Consider the following 19,347-nt stretch of genomic DNA (forward strand, 5'->3'; position numbering starts at 1 on the left):
ACGTTTAAGTTATTACACAGTGAAGACTACCTTGCTGGGTTTTTTGTGCAGTGTTTACTGAATGGTTTGTGTGACCGTTTTACCCTTTGGTTTGGAATATTTTGCAGGCAACCTAATATTTAAGAACATCAGGCTTGGTATTAAGCTTCTCATTTTTTTCAAAGTTTATTCAAACAATCCACTTATAGTATATTGACAAACATAGAGAAAGAGTGAAACATAGCATATTTAAAACTAGTGGGCTTGGTGTTCCTGGCCTGGATGTACCAGTGAAACCTTAAAAACAGTAAGACTTCAGGTATTCAGAAGCCATGTAGTTGAAACACTGGTATGTCCTTAAGGGATTATTTTTCATACATCCCATGGACTTGTATTACAGGAGGGTTAAGGTATTACACAGTGAAGACTCTAGCTTGACTGGGTCTTTCTTGCAACATTTCCTTTTTGATAAATTCTAACATTTCTTACACTTCTTATAGCCTTTAATAATCCTAAATTAAACTACATCCACCACATTATCAAAGTCATTTGACAAATTACAATTTATAAGCTTTGCATCTGCTCCCTATCTTTATAGTTCTGAAAGCCTGCATAACAACATTATTAATCTTCCAATATATTTTCTTTTTACTGCCTCATAGATTTTGAGTTCCATTATTTCTTTCAGTAATCCCCCTATTGTTTCTTGTAGGACTTTTTCAATAATGTGTAGATGATTTCTATCAATGAAACACATACCAGTTTACTTAAATAATTACCTCCTTTGTTGTATTTTTTCAAATTTCAAAACACCTCCCCCACATTCTCCAGTTTTATCTCCATGAACCATTCATTAAATAAATGTACTAAATTTTGCAATTGCCAGGCTTCCATTTACTTGGTAAATTGTAAAGTTAAAGTCATTCTTTCTGTTTAACTATATTATGCTTTCTGTATGGAACTTCGTCATCTGTTATTTTTCCTTAGCTTCCCCTTTATTTCTATCATGCAAGTAAATAATTTTCTATAACCATCACAATTTATTTTCATATAATGATTTCTATTATTTTAGCAGCTGTCATGCTCATCATTTCCATCTCTTGTTTAACCTTATCTTCAGCAACGTAGACATGTCATTTGCAGTGTCCCAGGCAAAGTAACTTTAGTCTTTATGAAAACTGTTGTTGGTCTCCCATGGAAATTGTTCACACGGCTAGTGGGACTAACGAAGACAACAAAACTAAATGAATGATAGTAAATAATTATTGGGCCAATCTTATCTGAGAAGAATCCAGTAAAAGCTGTCACACTCCTGTTTCTGAGACTAATTCACCAGCGCAGATTTATATTGACAATCAAGGATGAATGAGTCATTATAAGTTCATAAGTAAGCACTAGGCTAGATGCCCTTGTGGTCCAGCCTAGCCAATTACTCTTTTTGTGCTCAAATGTACCTATTTCATTTGGTTAGAGATTTGTCTCACCCATCCTATGATCAATAACTATATATTACCCCTAATGAGAATAACTGAGATCATACAATGGATAATTTGAGGGGACCCATGCATGGGATAAAGCATTTAGGAGCTGCCTCTGTATATTAGTAGTACAAGTGGCAGTTGTAGGGTAAACTTTCTGTTTCCCATCCATAGATCCAAAATGCAATTAAATATGGACAGGGATGAACTTTGTTTTATGTAGATGGGGAGTCTGTTGCAGAGCAGCTGTATCCTCTGCAAGATATACCTGCCCTTCCAAACCTTTCGGTTGATGTTGCAGAAGATGTTATGATCCCTAGATAGAGAACTTTGGATGCCATTTGACTTGCTGATGTGCAGTAAATCCATCAGCATTGGGCTGGTGAATGCCTTGTATGCCAGACACAAGTTACTTCTTAGCAGTCTGTAGGATCCTGAGTACAGTGACAAGGCTTTGACTCAGTCCATGTGGGACATGTTGCTTACGGTTTGTGTCTTTTTAGCAAGGTATCTCTGTGGGTGTTCTAGTTGTTGTATCTGTCTGAACAGATAACATGACAAAGAGTTTATTATATTCGGTGACTGGCCATTGAGGGCTGATTAAAGGAGGACAATGACACTTCTAGATCTAGACACAATCCCTTTGTTTATAAGCTGTGCAATATAGAAGGCCTATGTTTGCAACACATGTTGGTCATACATTAGGTCTGTCCACATGAGTTCCCAAGTCCTGAACTACTGGGTAAACTCTTAGGGGTGTATTATCTAAGTGGTAGTTCCCTGGGATAGAGGACTTCTCAACGGATACAATAATGCATTTTGGGCATTTAGTTTCAGTCCATGATTTTGGCCCCAGTTATTTATCTGGAGCAAGCTCTCCTGCAGGATGGCAAGTCATTTGGGAATTTAGTGATATCTAACACCCTCAACCCAGGAGAGAACTTCTTGGGAGTGATGGGAGTGAGCAGCCATCCCAGCTCATGAAACACAGGGGGAGGGTGCTGTCTGATCAGGAGCACCACCTAGAGGAAGAACCAAAAGTGCAGATCCATACAGAGAGACTTGAGGGGGAGGGATTTAACCTGCAAAAGAGTCCAATGAACTTCACTTGAGCACTGCAGGTTTGTAGAGGTGCTCACCCATCCCTTGCTCAGAGTAACTGTGATTAGGTAGCACATTCTCGCTAATATACAGAGAGTATTACAATGATTAAATTAATGAATGATAAATTAAGATTATGTGTATCTGTTCAGTATCAAATGACGTACTAAACAGAAGTGATGGTAGTGTGGTCCAGTCTTTAATGTAAAAATGATACAAAAATCCCAAACGGTATATTAACTTCTTTATGCTGGATGTGTCAGTCCAGTCCTTGGAAACAAATACACCGCTTTATTCTCAGCTTAGGCCATGATGATTCTGATATTAACATTGCTACAGCAATTTTTTGCACTAAAGGAATGACCTAAGTAAACTTTACATTTTTACCCAAACTGATTAATTGTACTAAGCTTCAGGCTCCCGAATGAAATGTTGGCACTTGAAATGCTGAGTGCTGAAAAGCCAAAAAAAAGAACAAAACTTGGAGAACAATTTTTGAGGCAAGCACCCCCCCAACACACACTAACACATGTAGATATACCATCTCCGAGACTCTCATACCTTGGAGAAAAGGGAATGTTCCGAGGAATGGCATCTTGGACTTGGTATATACATACTGTATCTGATCTTTCAGCCATTTGATCTCTGTGTTTCAGGACTCACTTAAGTGGGCCTTGACATTTCAAATGGTTACCTCATTTTCATTCTAAGTATAAAGTAACAATTTTTCCATTCTGAAAAACAATTTAAAATCATTATGCATGTGTGGAGTTGCCCTGTGTTGCTTCTTACCACTGAGAATGGTCAAACATGGTTCCGGCTTTATAGACATGAACTCATATGTCACATACCCAGGGGTGATAATAACTGGTTTGCCAGTCTGTATACACAGATTATAAAAAAAAAAAAAAAAAGGAATTTGACAGCAAAATACACCATACTTCAGGGAGAGGCTTTTAGTGAACACCACAAACAGTAGTCCTATGTGTGTTCATACCTTTTGTTCTTAAAGGTGACCTGATAGTTACAAATAGACTACAGTATAAGGGAACACTCTCTAGCATTTTGTTTCAAAATGATTCTTTTTGCAACTATCCCAGGGATTCGTTAAAGAGTCTAGCATGAGCCATACGACTCATGCTAAAATGGTTCTGCTCCCACGATGTGGTCATTTATGATTCTAAGACGTGTGTCAAGATGATGTAAGATCTTATCATCAGCTAATTTGCATTCCTCTGAATGACATTTACTACAGTGGCATGCAGTGATAAATTGCTGCTCATGTAAGCATTTGCATTCTACTCCATAATCACTGTCTAACACACACAAGTACACAAGTGGACACACACACACACACACACACACACACACACACACACACAGGAGTCCCCATACCTGTTCCCCTGACTTGTCTTCATACCTCTCAACTTGCAAACACTGAAAGTAGGACTAAAGGCCACTGAAAGGTAGGTACAGCCAGACAAAAAAACAGACATCTAATTACCATATAATTTTAATACCAAACAGCACATTAGTCTTCCTGCTCCTAGTAGAGATGTGGGGTGCTAATCAGAAACACATTTAATAGCAAAGAGTGAAGAATAATGGAAAAATATAAGCACGTTATCAAAGAGACAGTGTAACATCTGTAGATATTAATGAATTGCATTGCACAATTTTACAACACAAGGCCATTTACTTTTGCTTCAGAAAAAGGGGCATGTAAGATGTGTGTCCTCTTTCATTATATTATTATGGCCACTAATATGTTTTTCCAGTAGTGTGTTATTTTCTGTATACGAGACAGCTTCAAAAGTCACATCAAAATTGTGTGAAAGGGTAAATCAAGCAAGAAAATGGGGACTTAATCCAAAAACTGGGAAATCCTGTGAAGCAGTAAATCAGACCTGAAAAAAAGGAATGCTTCCCCAAAATAGGGACAGTTAAGAGATTTGTTTGTCTTCCATCTAGTGGTTCTCTGTCACCTCTGATCACCATAATATTTTAAATGCTGTTATGAGACATTTGTAGATTCCCCAGTGTCTCCCCTCCTCCAATCTCCAGAGTGATAAGACACTTTAATCTGCTGAGTTATCCCTGGTATCCAGTGGATCCCTCCACACCTGATCCCTGTAGTGGTATTGGTGCTGTTAAGACACTTTAGTAAATGATATGCCTGATATCTATTTGCGCTCCCCTCCCCAATCCCTGTAACCGTGGTCTTGGCAGGTAGATGAACACATTCTTTTGGCCATATTGAATACCACAACATAATGGGACTGCTGTGCTGGATCTGCATGGTTGAGTGATTTCTTGAATCACTGTACTTGTAGATATCTTCCTGGAGGCAGTTCCAAGGGAAAAAAGAGAGAGAGAGAGAGAGAGCACATGATTAATTAGCTAATACTTCTCCTCCAAACTGCCTCATTAACATTTAGCATGCTTTTGAGGCCAGTTCATCTTTGTGCTAGATCACCATGCAGCACTGTGTTAGGGTGTTTGCTATTTCACAAAAAGGTACTGTGATGTGTACATGGAAGTGTACACATTGTGGTACTTTCCTGTATGCAGGCCTTTATAATAACTGTGGGCTTATTTTTAGAGAATGCCACTGAATAGTGATAATTGTTATACCTGCATCCTTTCTGACTACAGGTGAAGCAGAAGTTTAACCTGTAATTTCATACACACATGCAGTAAATTCATATTGTCGCTTATCTTTAATTCACTTTAATTGTAAACATCCTGAACATTAGGAGTACATGAATGCTGCCCCTGTTCTTGAGGTAGTGTTTCGACTATGAAATACCCCATGGAAGCTGTTTCAGGAACTGTAAGCAAATGAACTTCTGTGTTGTACAGTAATTCAAATATTGTAGGTAGGCTAATTAAAGTAGTGAAAATAAACAAGTATTATATTGATGTCTACAAGCAGAAGTTTGGCATAGAAATACTTACAAATCTCTGCCTGAAATATACCTCTCAACCTCTGATCACAAGAAATCTGGACAAAGTCTGAAATAATGAGGGTGGGACGAAGACCTAAAACTAGGGATAGATTTTAAACACTGTTCTTATAAACTCAGAAAGTAGTTAGAATAACAGGATTTCTGTTAGCAAGTATTTCCTGAAGAACTACTTTGTGACTTCAGTCCTCAGCGATTTGGCAGAAAAACACAAATTTTACGAAGAACAGACCAAAAATATGAGGCCAAAATCTGGGCATTTTGCAAAAATCTGGACAGTTCAGAGGTATGGCCTGAAACAAAAAGCCAGTAAACAATATCAGTTTAGTATTTATGGCAGTATCTCTTGAAAAATAAATTGTTATTCATTACGTGTCTCATACCAATGACACAATGAGATGTTACGTTTGACAGTATACCTCTAGTCATAGATAGCTGTTATATGCACATAGGATTTAGAAAATATACAATAAAGAAAAAGAAAACTGAGATAATCTGATGCCCCACATGAGTCAACACTTGGGTCAATGCGTTTCTCTCTCTCTATCAATGACATTGTCAATAATATATCACCAAAATCTATTGTACTTTATGCAGATGAGATCATCCTCATTTGCTGTTTCCCCTCCCCTCACTGGTCTCAGATGAAAGCTTCAAAATGATTTCACCTCAGTCTTCATCTGCTTAGTCAAAAATAAACTCCATCTGAGCTCCTCCAAATCAGCTATAATGTTATTCACCACCCCACATAAGGCTCCTCCTGTCAACATTTTTAGCCAGTATAACCACAAGATTCCCAGGAGCCCACCTGTCATTACCTAGGACTTATCTCAGTTCCTCACTTAACTTCTCCCTTAGTTGACAAAGTCCTTGAGTAGCTAAGACCTGGTTTCTCATTCTCCAGCCACCTTACCTCTAACACCAGGATAACTTTAGCCAAATGAGTGTTTATTTCCAGACTAGGGTATGGTCTCCCCAAATGCCTCTTAGCAAATAACATGAAAATCTTGCAGACCATCATGACTAGAATTTATCATTTCATTAGTCTTGCACATCATTGCATTTCCTTAAGCCAAGTCATGTTTTGCATACAAATTGCTTAATTGTAGATATTGCACCTCACTTTCCAATAACCATGACTACAATATCCTCATCTCATCTTAAAGAAACCTCAAAAGACTTTATGGCATTGGTCAGACCTCATAAAAATCCTTCCATAAAATCATCCTGGCAAACTGCAAAACTCTTCCTAAAGATGTGAGTTGTAAAACAGAAAATGCATACCAATAAATTTTTGGGAGACTACATGTAAGTGTTTGGTTTGATAGCAGTCCTAGTTAATTGGAAATAGCTGTTTACTCCACATCAGTGCTTATTAGACAAAAGTAACCAATTTACTTACCTTAGTAGTCTTTTACATATTATGCTTATAACAAGGTGAGTACAAGATGTGGTTTACCTATCTGTGGTAATTCTGGTTATCAAGGTTTATCATGCAAATATGGTAAGCATTACCTAGAGATACTGAGTTAGCTGATTGAGGTAGTCAGTGTGAGCAAAACAGGAAACAATGTACCTCTGGGAGTCTAGTATTCTTTCTTTTCGCACATGAAAATTTAGATTAGTTGTCTGAGGATGTTCATGGGTTCATAGGTTCATAGGAGATTACTAGGCTAACAGCTCAAGAGCCCTTACAAGCCTAGCCAGTTTTGCCCAGATTTTACCCAATTTTCTATCCCTAGGAGAAAGATAACAAAGGTCAGGAAGTCAGGTTTTGACAATTTTTACAGACTGCCTCTGTCCATAATGGACATGGGCACCACCACCCCAGGAGTGAATTTGCAATTTCTCACCACATGGTTCAGATTGTGCTTGAAGACAGTCAGGAAAGGACTCTGCTTTATGTGAATAAGAAGCCTATTCCAGTGGAAGGGTAATATCTGGGGCACATATGTGTGTCTCCAGCATGATCTAGTCATGTCAGAGATCAGGTTTAGATCTTTGGAGTGGGTAACCTTGGGCAGTTAGTTTTGTGAGTATGCAACATTTCCATCAAGGCTGGGTGAGAGACTGCCTTGCAGGTCAGGCACAGATCAAACCTGAGTAATTGGTAGGAAACTGAATACATTGATAGGGCTTTTAATCGGTCCGCATATAATATGTTGGTTCTACTCTGTATTTTTTTTTTTTTTTGTGAGAAACCTCTGTGGATACGCCAGCTGTTGCAGGTGCCTGGCAAGATACATGCCAAAGGGTGCACTGTACATGATTATTGGTCTAATGAGGGCTGAGTATAGTGGTACTATGACATCCTTAGATCTGGATGCCATGCCCTTACTTATAAGCTGGAAAATCAAGCAATAGTAAGGCAGTAACCACCAGGCCAAATGTAAAAACCAGTTCAGCTTTATTAAAACAAAAGAAGAAAATAAAACTACATCATAAGCACTTTCGGGTGTAACCCTTCATCATATGATATATCAGTCAAGCACACACACATTTTTATACAGGATATAACCAATCAGATTCAATACAGAACCCTCCTTTTCTTTAAAGCCGGTTTTAAAGGGATCACTTCATTCAATCCTGGGGCTTTTGGGTAAGGCTTTAAAAACAGGAATGACAGGGTGTTTTATATACAAAAAACTATGCAGCTCTTTATCTATCAGTCCTGATTTTTCCAACCAACTGTAGGTTGAAGGACAAGATTTTGAAACACCTGTCTGATATAAGGCTGAATAATGAACATAATGCTTTATATAAACACACAGTTTTACATGAAGGGCATGTATTTTTGTTTATGGTGATACAGCTAGTTAATAAGAGAAGCAGGAGGAGTGATTTAAATAATGACACTGAATATATGGAAATGCAATGGATTCTTAGACTGGGAGTAGATAAAGCCCCAGGACTGAATGAAGTTCATAGGTTCATAGGTTGGTACTAGGCTATCAGCCCTAGGGCCTATACAAGCCTAGCCATAACAATTCCCTGGCTATTTCTTCCCACATTATTTACTTTCCTGGACCCCTGTCTAGCAGGGTGACTGACGTGATCCCTGGGGTGAATTTCCTTTCTCCCATCCAATCGTCAAGGTTCCTCTTGAAGAGGTCCAAAGAGGCACTCTGCTTGACATGTATGGGCAATCTATTCCAGAGTCTGGGGAGTCTCTGGGTCAGGAACCTATCCCTCCAGCATGTTTTGTTTATTGTGATGACAAGGTTTAGATCCCTGGAGCGTGTAGCTCTGAGGGATTGGGATTTCTTTAAGTGTAGCATGTCCAACAGCTCTGGGTTTGACATGGCCTTGTATGTTAAGCAGAGATCGCCTCTGAGTAGACGATATGCGACAGAGTATAGCTGGAGTTTTTAAGGTGGTCAGCGTAGGGCATCTGCTTTAGGCCTGTGATTCTTTTAGTGAGGTATTTCTGAGGCCTTTCCAGTTGTTGCAGATGTCTTGAGAGGTACATACCAAATGGGGTGTTGTATTCTATAATGGGTCTAATGAGGGATGAGTACAGTGGGACAATGACCTCCTTTTTTCTGGATGAAAAGCCCTTTGTGATGAGGTGTGCCACATAGAAGGATTTCCTGACTGTTGTGGCGATGTGGTTATCAAAGGTGAGACCACTGTCCACCTGTGTCCCTAAGTCTCTTATCACACTTTCTGTGTTTAGTGTACTGCCACCTATATGGTAATTCATGGATACATGTTTTTCCCAAAGGGGATAACAATACATTTCTTGGCATTGAGCTTGAGCCCATGGCTCTGGCACCAAGCATCTGTTTCTGTAAGGCCCTTTTGTAGAGTATCCACATCATTTGGGGATTCAATAATGGCTCCCAGTTTGCAGTCATCTGCAAACTTTGTTAGCCAGAGTCCCTTAGTGTTGACCTGTACTTCAGAGAAGTAGATGCCAAACAAGAGCGGCCCCAGGACTAAACCCTGAGGTACTCTACTTGTCACTTGTCTGGAGCTGGATTTGGAGTCGGCTACTTTTACAGTGTGGGTTCTATCAGTAAGCCATTTAGCAACCCATTGGGTGACATAGAGATTAATGCCCAACTTAGTAAGTTTATCTATGATTCCAGAGTGGGGGATGGTGTCAAAGGCCTTGGCAAGGTCTAGATAGGCTGTGTGGACCACCTTACCCTTGTCCATGGCTCTGGAGACTGATTCAAAGAAGTCAATCAGGTTCAGGAGACAAGATTGGCCCTTCACAAACCCAAACTGGGTGGGGTCCAGTGTTTGAAGGTTGCCAATGTCTTTGTTTATAAGTTCCATGATAATACGCTCCATGGCCTTGCAGATAAGGCTTGTCAGACTGATGGGACGGTAGTTTCCGGGATCCAAGGTGGATCCCCCCTTGTGGATTGGGATAACTGTAGCTCTGCGCCACTCAGTGGGCATGAAACCTGAGGTGAGGCTATGATTAAACATGACACTTAGGTGAGGTGCCAATTCATATTGTAGTTCATGTAGTACACAGCCCGGGATGTCATCTGGTCCCATGGATGCTGTATTCTTGGCTTTAGAGAGTGCGTTTTGTACCTGTGTGGCTGTTATTACTGGAATTTGGCAATCTTCCGGTATTGAGATGGGCCATTTAGGGGGTGAGAGGGGGTGAAGTTGGCACTGAATCGATCTGCCAGGATATTGGCAATATCCTTCGGATCAGTATATTTAATGCCATTCTGTTTTAGCTCAGAGCAGATCTGAGCATTGCCATTTAGATTCTTGACATAGTTATAGAATGCTTTGTGGTTGTCTTTGGAATCTTTGGCAATTTTATTTTCGTAACTAGCTTTGGAGGATTTTATGAGGCATCTCAGTTTCTTACTGCGGCTAGTAACGGAGTTCTCTGCATCCTGGGATTTTCCTCTTTTCTGCAAACGTCTCTTCCTTTTGTTATAAAGTTTGTTTATGCCACGGGAGCACCAGATTGGCTTCGTTTTTGGATGAGAGCATTTTGGTTCTATTTGGGATGGCACGATTCATGCATGAGTGGATGTGCTCATACAGTGCCTTAGTGTAGGATTCAGCAGTTGAACTTTCAGTTCCGTCTGCATGGGTGTCATGAAGTTTGTCACTTCTGACTTGAGTAGCATGAATTTGGCTTTGGAGAAGTTTTTTATGGTGGTTTCTTTACTGGGGGGTGGGGGTGGGATGTGGATGTTAAGGGTGATTAGCTTATGGTCAGACCTGACTAACGAGGGGGTGACCATAGGTATGGAGCATTGATTTCCCATGTTGGTAATGACCAGGTCTAGGATATTGGAGCCCCTGTTGGGACTATGGATTAGTTGATCCAGGGCGTTGAAATTTATGAATTCCAAGAACCGTTGCGCAAAGGTGTTGGGACATGAGTAGTTTTCCCAGTTAATGGCAGGGTAGTTAAAATCCCCCAGTATTAGGGTGTTTGGTTCTATCTTAATATTTTCCAGTATGTTTAGAAAGGTGTAGTGAGAATCTTGGGGCATGGTGGGGGATCTGTAGCAAGCTACAATTTGGATTGCAGTCTTACCTAGTGTTAGTTGCACTTGGAGAATTTCAGACACATTTTGTTGGCCAACTAGCCTGGTGGTGTGAATATCCTTGGTGAATATTGACACTCCTCCACCTTTAGTGTTTCGGTCCTGGTTTGGTGGCTGAAAAGTGTGGTAAGAGTTGTAGCCTGGTATTGCAGGGGTGCTCTCTGGAGCCTTGAACCAGGTCTCAGTTACTGCACAGATATTGATGTTCTCCATTTTTAGGAGTGCCTCGAGAGAGTGCATTTTGAGGTTTAGACTTCTAGCATTGAGTAGCATTACCTTCAGATTTTGCATGCTTGTATCTGTTACGGTGGTGGTTTTGTCCTTTGAAGTTTGCCTAAAAAAGGCACTATAGGGGTGGCAAGTGGTCCCTTTAAAACTGGCTTTAAACAAAAGGAGGGTTCCAGTATTGAATCTGATTGGTTATACCCTGTATACAAATGTGTGTGTGCTTGACTGATATATCATCTGATGAAGGGTTACACCCATAAGCACTTATGATGTAGTTTTATTTTCTTCTTTTGTTTTAATAAAGCTGAACTGGTTTTTACATTTGGCCTGGTGGTTACTGCCTTACTATTGCTTGATTACTATTGCTTGATTTTTGAGGTTTGGACTTTTTGGCAGTACCTTTAGTGGAGGATACCCTTTATTTTTATTTTGTGATTACTTATAAGCTGAGTCACATAGAAGGATTTCCTCACTACTGTGGACACATGGTTGTTAAAGTTCAGATTACTATCTATCAGAGCACCCAGATCTCTCACCACTAAGTCCACTATTAGGGGGTGATACCAGTGTTGCAATTTACAGGTGTATTTGATTTCCCAAAGAGTATTATTATGCACTTCTTCACATTTAGTTTGAGGCCATGGCTCTCACGCCAATCAGTAGTCTGCATTAGACCATTCTGTAGGATATCAACATCATTTGGTGAGTCAATGACTACCCCTAACTTGCAGGCATCAGCAAAAATGGTCAGCCAAAGGCCATATACATTGTCCTTGCCATCTAAGAAGTATATTCTAAATGTGAGGGGGCTCAGAACTGAGCCCAGTGGTACTCCACTGGTGACTGACCTCTTGATGGATGTGGAGTCTCCCACTCTAACAACATGTCCTATCTGTGAGCCATTTGGCTATCCATCTAGTGACAGAGAAGTTTATGCCCAATTTTGTGAGTTTATCTATAATACCTGAGTGGGGTATTGTGTCAAATGCCTTGGCCAGGTCAAGGTAGGTGATATGCACTGTTTTTCCCTCATCCATGGTCTTGGTGACTTTCTCCAAGAAGTCCACAAGATTGACAAGGCAGGTCCTGCCCTTAAAGAAGCTGAAATGGGTTGGGTCTAGGGTCTGGAGATTTCCTATTTATTTATTTATTATTATTTGTTTACCGGGATTGCCCGACTGCACAACAGTGTCCATTTTCAGCAGAGGCCCAAGGAGGAAAGCTCCAGCAAAGTACATTTTTACTAATACATGTCTAGTACAACAAAGAAAAAGTTTACTATACAGCTTATATGTATGGTATCTTCTTACAGTCTAGCAGAGATCAGTAAATCAATTTATACACATAGGGGATTAATCAACAAAAATATATACACAAGAGATGAGATTAACACATAAATAAAGTACAAATACAGTACAGCGTGTCTTAGATTTTTTTAAGCCTCTACTGTACATTTAGTATGTCATTTGACAAAGTACAGTTTACAACTGCTAGGAAGAAAAGGAGATATAGATACGGGAGAAGGAGGTGGCAGGAGTTATAGAGTGGATAGAAGTGTAGCTAGAGGTTATATCTGAGTGAGGGAAAGTTTTCCTATGTCATTGTTAATCAGATCCATGATTATCCTTGCCATAGCCTTGCATTTGAGGCTAGTCAGGCTTATGGGTCAGTAGAGTCCTGGGTCTGTTTATGATCCACCCCTTGTGCAGAGGGATGACTGTTGCTGTCCTACACTCTACTGGGACAAAGCCTGTCTGGAGATTCTGGTTAAATAGAGATCCGAGTGTGTCTGTTAGATCATGTTTCAAGGTATTTAAAAGACACCCTGGGATTCCATCAGTGCCCATTGATGCTGTGTTTCTAGCTTTAGAAAGCACAGTGATGGCCTGTTTTTTGTGATAACAGGCAAGAAAATGGTAGGGGGTATTCATGTAGTGTAACTAGAGGTTATGAGGGGGTGAAATTTGAGCTAAATTTATTGGCCAGCAGGTTTGCTATTTCTTCTGGCTGAGTATAGGTAGTGCCATCTACAACCAACTCAGAACATTATTGAGTGTTTCCCTTAATATTTCAGACATAACTAAAATGTTTAGTGGTTATCCTTTGCTTGGGAGGCCATTTTTGTCTTGTACTTAGCTTTTGAGGACTTGACTAGTTTCCTGATTTGCTAGTTGAGACTAATGAGGGATTTTTTTCTCTGTTGTACACCTTCCCACATACTTCTAGACAATAATTTATTCCTTCTGTCATATAGTCTATTTATGCCTAGGGTCCACCAGGGTGAATTGCTTTTGTGGCTAGATCTGAGTTTAGTTCGGTCAGGCACTGCCATTTCTATGCAGTTGTTTAAGAGGTTGTATAGGGCATTTGTGTATACTCCTGCATAGGCCTCCATGTTTTCAGGGTTAGGAGGAGCTTTAAAATTACCTATACTCTGCCAATGTGAGGTATTGCCAGCTATGCCAGGCAAAGTAGGGGAGTGGATGTGTAACATATGCCAGTACAGCTAGCTGGAATTTTGTAAAGTATTATACATCATTTGTATATCAACATGATTTGTAAAGCTGTTTGGTTGAAAAATGTATTTGTAAAGTTGCTTGTGTTAAAAATGTACAAACAGTGGGTCCTGACTGTATTGTAACTGAATTAAATATATATGTTAGCAGAGGAAACTGGAAGAGAAGAGGTTAATCACAGTCCAGCTGCAGCTAATTTTGAAAAATGTGCTGAAATTAAATTACTAGGCCTAGGCCATAAATATGTTATCAAAGTGTTGAATGAAGCCAGAGATGCAACGTCTGTAAGAAGCATAGCATGTTAGTTTCTGTAGGAAGATCAGAAGTGTTAAAATTGTTTTACAGCTTCCAGATGCTGCAATTAACTTTAGCATAGCTTGAGATATGTATTGTAACACATATGTGCTAAATCCTGGCAGATTATAGGCAAAGGGTAACATGAGAACCAGAATTCAGATAACCAGATGTATGTGATGTCATTCTGTAATCCATCACTAAAATGATATTTTAATACTAGGTGAGTCTGAAGTCTCAGAGCAGTCTGTTTTTGGAACTTGACAAAGAAGGACCCCTCACCTACTTCATCTTGCCTTGCTCTAGAAAGTGACCAGGGAATAGTAATTCTTTAGATCAGTCAAGAAAATATAGTGAGATTAGTTGAGTACTGTTTTTCCTGTATCTGTGTGAATCTATTAATTTCTGTTATTTTAATATTTCCTGTGACTGAAACTCTGGTGTTTATTGTAAATAGATATTCCCTATTTTCATGTTATTTTATTATTTATTATTAAATATATTTAAACATTTCAATGTGGCTAGTCCTTTAGAGAATATTTTAACCTTTGAGAGTACTCATATCTATTTGGTGACTCTGTGGCCACTCCTGAAAACCTTACTGCATTGGTCAAACACTATAATTTCTATTAATATTAATTTCACTCAGTATAATTGGGTACCCTTGTAAGAGCCTTAGAGTAGCTGGCTTTGGAGTGTCTAGTGACAGTGTAACTACCTTATAGTTTGGACAGAATGGGGCATAGCTAATAAATCTGTGCCAGCCTTTCCCAGGTGTGTGTGTGTGTGTGTGTGTGTGTGTGTGTGTGTGTGTGTGTGTGTGTGTGTGTGTGTGTGTGTCTGTGTGTAAATCAAATCTCAAAGAATGTGTATGTCAGCTGCTTGGAGCAAGGACATGAAGCAGTGGTTTCACAGAGAGAGAGAGAGAGAGAGAGAGAGAGAGAGAGAAAGAGTGGTGGAGGACTTGGCTTGTATACTTGGCTGAGGACTCAACTCTATAGCTGTGTCAGTGGTGAGTCTCATTGGGGATCTGGTGAGAGAGGGAAAATCAGTCCCTGGACTGAGTGTGTTCCCTGTGTGCTCTTCAGGGAAATTGTGCTTGATGCATTTGGAAATACTGGGTGTATCCATTTTTGTTCCAAGCGAACATCCCTCTCCAGTGTCAGGGGTGAGGATTCATGCTCTTTAATTACTGGCCCAGAGTAGGGACATCACATATGCTATCACTTAATAGGTGATGATTGCTCTAGGAAAAACTATTTAGTGGTTTAGGGTTTGATTGGGGTTCTACCATTACATTTATTTCAAAGGAGACCGATTTATGTTCCAATCTTACCAATGAGGACATTATGCTGGGGGGATGCAACATTCCCTCATGTTCATGAATACTATGTCAAGGATATTTGAGCCCCTAGTGGGAGTGCAGATGAGTTGTTCCAGAGCATCTTCACTGACAAAGTTCAGGAATCTCTGAGCCTCCATGTTAGTGGTCATGTATGTTTTCCAGTGTATGGAGGAGTAGTTAAAATCACCCATGAGTAGTGTGTTGGGCTGAATGGTAACTCTACTAAAGTGTGAGAAATGTAACAATGCAGGATTCTTATGAAATACAGTAAAAATAAACAGCAGAAGTACATGTTCTGTAGCATTTGCTGCTAGTTGCACTGGTATGTGTCTTTCCCTTGTGTAGTTTTGTGGCATGACTGAACCTCTATATGACTGACTATTTCGATTTGTTGCAGAAACGTGTTGAACTGTGGCTTGTTTGAGTAGAGCTGTGTGACTTATCACACTGCAGCAGTGTGGCTTATTGCAGTGAGGCAGTGTGGCTTGTGACACTGCAGCTCTACAACTAAAATCATTCACGTGGTCCCTTTTTTGTTAGATGTGCAGGGTTATAGCATACTGTATTAAATGATATTTATGTCTGGAGATCTGGATAGAGCTTGTCTTGGGAAAGTCTGTCACAATGCAAATAAGTAGCTTCTTCATGTGCTTTTCTAGCCACAAAAGATGCATGTTTCAACTAATGCAATGTACATGTTGCTTCATTTTTCACTATATAAATGATTAGGTTACTGTCTTACTTTCACTGGGGTAGGGGAGCAGCATCATCATGATGGGGTGGGGCTTGGGATATGACAATGTTAGGGGTGAATGGAAGGGATCATAATGACGGGGTGTAATTTGGTCAGAGCAGCAATGAGGAGCTTTGAGTACAAATCTGAAAATCCTTCTACTCTACTGGATAGTTGTCAGCAGCACTCAGTTTTAAGTAAAGTGATCTGTTTTCTTTATTTTGACAAGCATAGGTTTAAGCTGTTACTTAACAGAGACTCACAGAGCTTAAAGGGCAACCCCCCCTACCAGTTCTAACTTGAAATCTACAAGCAGTGGTGCATGCAATCACCAAACACACCACTACAGAAAATAGCAGAATATATATGGCCATGATCTGATCATGTCATCATGATACCAACATGTCTAACTAAATAAAAAAAAAAAAAAGTTAAGTAAGACCTTGGTCAGCTATTGGCTAACATATCTGAACACAGTGCAAGTAACTTTCCATCTAGAAGTTTACAGATGATGGGAGGTATGGCAGAATTCATTACAAACCATTTACATCTAATTTTGTTAACAAACATACCAAACTTTTAAATCAAGCAACTCTGTGTTACTAACAGTACATTGATAATTCATTATCATGACTTGGCACTGGCCCAGTATCATGCTAGGCTGTTTAACTGAAAGCACTCATGTTAACAAGCATATGAAGGATTTACTGGGCAGATATACACAGACAGACAGACAGACACATAGGCATCACACATCATAACCATAGTTCTAATATGAAGAACTAAATTGCGGTATTTTGTAGTCAACTAATGGCTAAACAAGGCAAATAATCTCAGAAAAACATATTTTCTAAAAGTGGCATTAACTAGCTTGCCAGTCTTACCTTTGGAGTGCAACAATTGCTGCTTGTTCATTTTCATTCTCTGCTTGGGTTGTTCCTAGAAGTTGCCAGGCCTAAGAAAAAATAGCAATGTATGCTTATGCCAGAGGTTATAAAAAGAAAGTTATTATTTTTTTATCCTTGCTATTATTTTTAAAGTACTGTAATGAAGAATTACCTCGGCATCATAATTTTCCTGGAGAACTGCAGATTCCAATAGCAGGATACTATTAGGAAGGTCACCTTCTTTCAGCTTTCTAATCCCTTCCTCAAAAGCATTTGGCAAGTCTTTGAAAGGGTTATCCGTATGGAAATAATAGCCCTGGAAGTAAACAGTAGTTAAGCTATTAAAGCAGTGCAGCAGACATTATAACTCACTTACTAAAAAGCAACACTTGTGATTACACTGTAGTGTGTAATTAGAGAGGCTTATGTAACTCTGCTTCATTCAGTGTGAGCTGAATAAGAATGTTGCAGTCAGTGATAAAATAAAAGTGGCAAATTGTGTACAAGAATTTAAGGATCACATTTACATAGCTGTGACATAACTGTGACTTAATGCAGGTGTTATAACTGGTTCTAAAACATAAACATAAACATGTATAGCGATCTTTGCTCCATATTAAAATAAAATAAGTAAAAATGTTTGTCTCTCTTCTACATACAAAGATAAATATCTTCTACTCCATGCTTGACTTCATATATACATTTGCACGCAAACACACACACACACATGCACACGTGCAGGGAATGTGGTGTTTTCTAAACTGAATATCCTGTACTGCAGATTTACGGATGGATGAGTGTCAAAGCTACTAGTCACAAAATGAGTTCCCTAATCCTACACAACATGATACTTTATTCATTACACAAAACAGACACCCACTTATTTTTTTACAGCAGCTGCCTTTTCTGTATTTCTTTTTTTTTTTTTGGATTACTGTTTCTCATTCATTTTAAATGGATGCAGTAATTTTGCAGTTTTGATTGAAAGCAACTGTGTAAGCTGCCGATAGATTTATATGAATGGGCTGTCTTATGGATGGTTTTCTAATGCACTGAGATGAATTTGAGTCATTTAAAAATGTTTTAGGTAGGTTTGTGGTATGCTGTAACAATGTAGTGAATAATCTGTTAAGATTAATTAGAAGCATAGTTCAGTGTTGCATTTTAGTCATTTTAATTTTACTTAAGATAGATTTTTAATTTTGGTATCCATTTTCTCACTGTTTGGTTGCTGCTAATGTTTTGCTTTTATTTTTTATTAATTTGTATTAGTTTTATTTAATTTCTTAAATTCTAATTATAGAATATTTTGTCTCCAGGGGATATGATTAAAGTAGGGGTAGTTGTGTGTAAAGGGAATATGTGTGCATGTGTTTTTTTTAATTTTAATTTTTTAATAAATTGAGATGAATATGACTGATGACTCGCAGAGATTGGTGATATATGTCAAATGATGCAGAAAGAGTGTAGGTAAACAGAATATCTTCACTCATTTACTCTGTAACAAATATTTTTATTATATTGCACTGCCAGAGTGCTTTTACATACACACACACACACACACACACACACACACACACACACACACACACACACACACACACACACATAAATATATATATACACACACACACACACACACACACACACACACACACACACACATACACACAAGTGTGTGAGTGTGTGTGTCTATGTAACATCTGTGTGTGATTGACAGAGAGAGAGAGTAATGGGACGAATATGACTGATGACTCCCAGAGATTGGTGATGTATATTGAATGATGCACAAAGAGTGTAGATAAACATAATCCCCCGGATTCACGAATCCCCTGTGTAAGGCTGCAGTTGAACGGTATGATGTCAGCATGCCATGAATATTCATGAGGGCATGCTGACTCAACCCCAAGTCTAACACGGACCGTGCAGGCAAGCAGGGGGCATGTCCAACTGCCGAGCAGTGTAAAGGTCCACGCCCCTGCAAGTTTGTGAAATGCAAAATGTCAACACACAAGAGCGAGTCTGCTCAAATGTCCATGTACCCAACACCACACTCCCTGACATTGTAAACCCCCAGCACAGCTATAAAAAGTAAAACATTATTTTTTTTTTATAATTCCCGATATAGCTGCCCATTGCTTAGCTGCAGTTAGCAATCTCGACATGGAAGAGCATAATAAGGAATGTGTATGCAAATTACACCAAATAGTAGTAGTGTAGTGGTAGAGCGTTCGCACAAAGAGGAGGCATTCACAGTTCGAGTCCCACCACTCCCCTTCCTATTTT

The 19,347-nt window shown here is 39.3% G+C and overlaps 1 protein-coding gene across 1 annotated transcript in view; it reads right to left on the bottom strand.

The window, feature by feature from the left end:
• The window catches only part of PEX5L (peroxisomal biogenesis factor 5 like), a 1,534,471-nt gene that overhangs the window by 224,491 nt on the left and 1,290,633 nt on the right, over nucleotides 1-19,347 (bottom strand). Inside the window, exons 8-9 of the mRNA XM_044070386.1 lie at nucleotides 17,234-17,377; nucleotides 17,059-17,129 (exon numbers count right to left, since the gene is read on the bottom strand). Coding sequence (XP_043926321.1) covers nucleotides 17,059-17,129; nucleotides 17,234-17,377 — 215 coding nt within the window. The remainder of the gene's footprint in view (nucleotides 1-17,058; nucleotides 17,130-17,233; nucleotides 17,378-19,347) is intronic.

This window comes from Protopterus annectens, chromosome 4.part1 (assembly GCF_019279795.1).
Source record: "Protopterus annectens isolate FY-2018-M chromosome 4.part1, PAN1.0, whole genome shotgun sequence".
Lineage (NCBI taxonomy): Eukaryota > Metazoa > Chordata > Ceratodontiformes > Protopteridae > Protopterus > Protopterus annectens.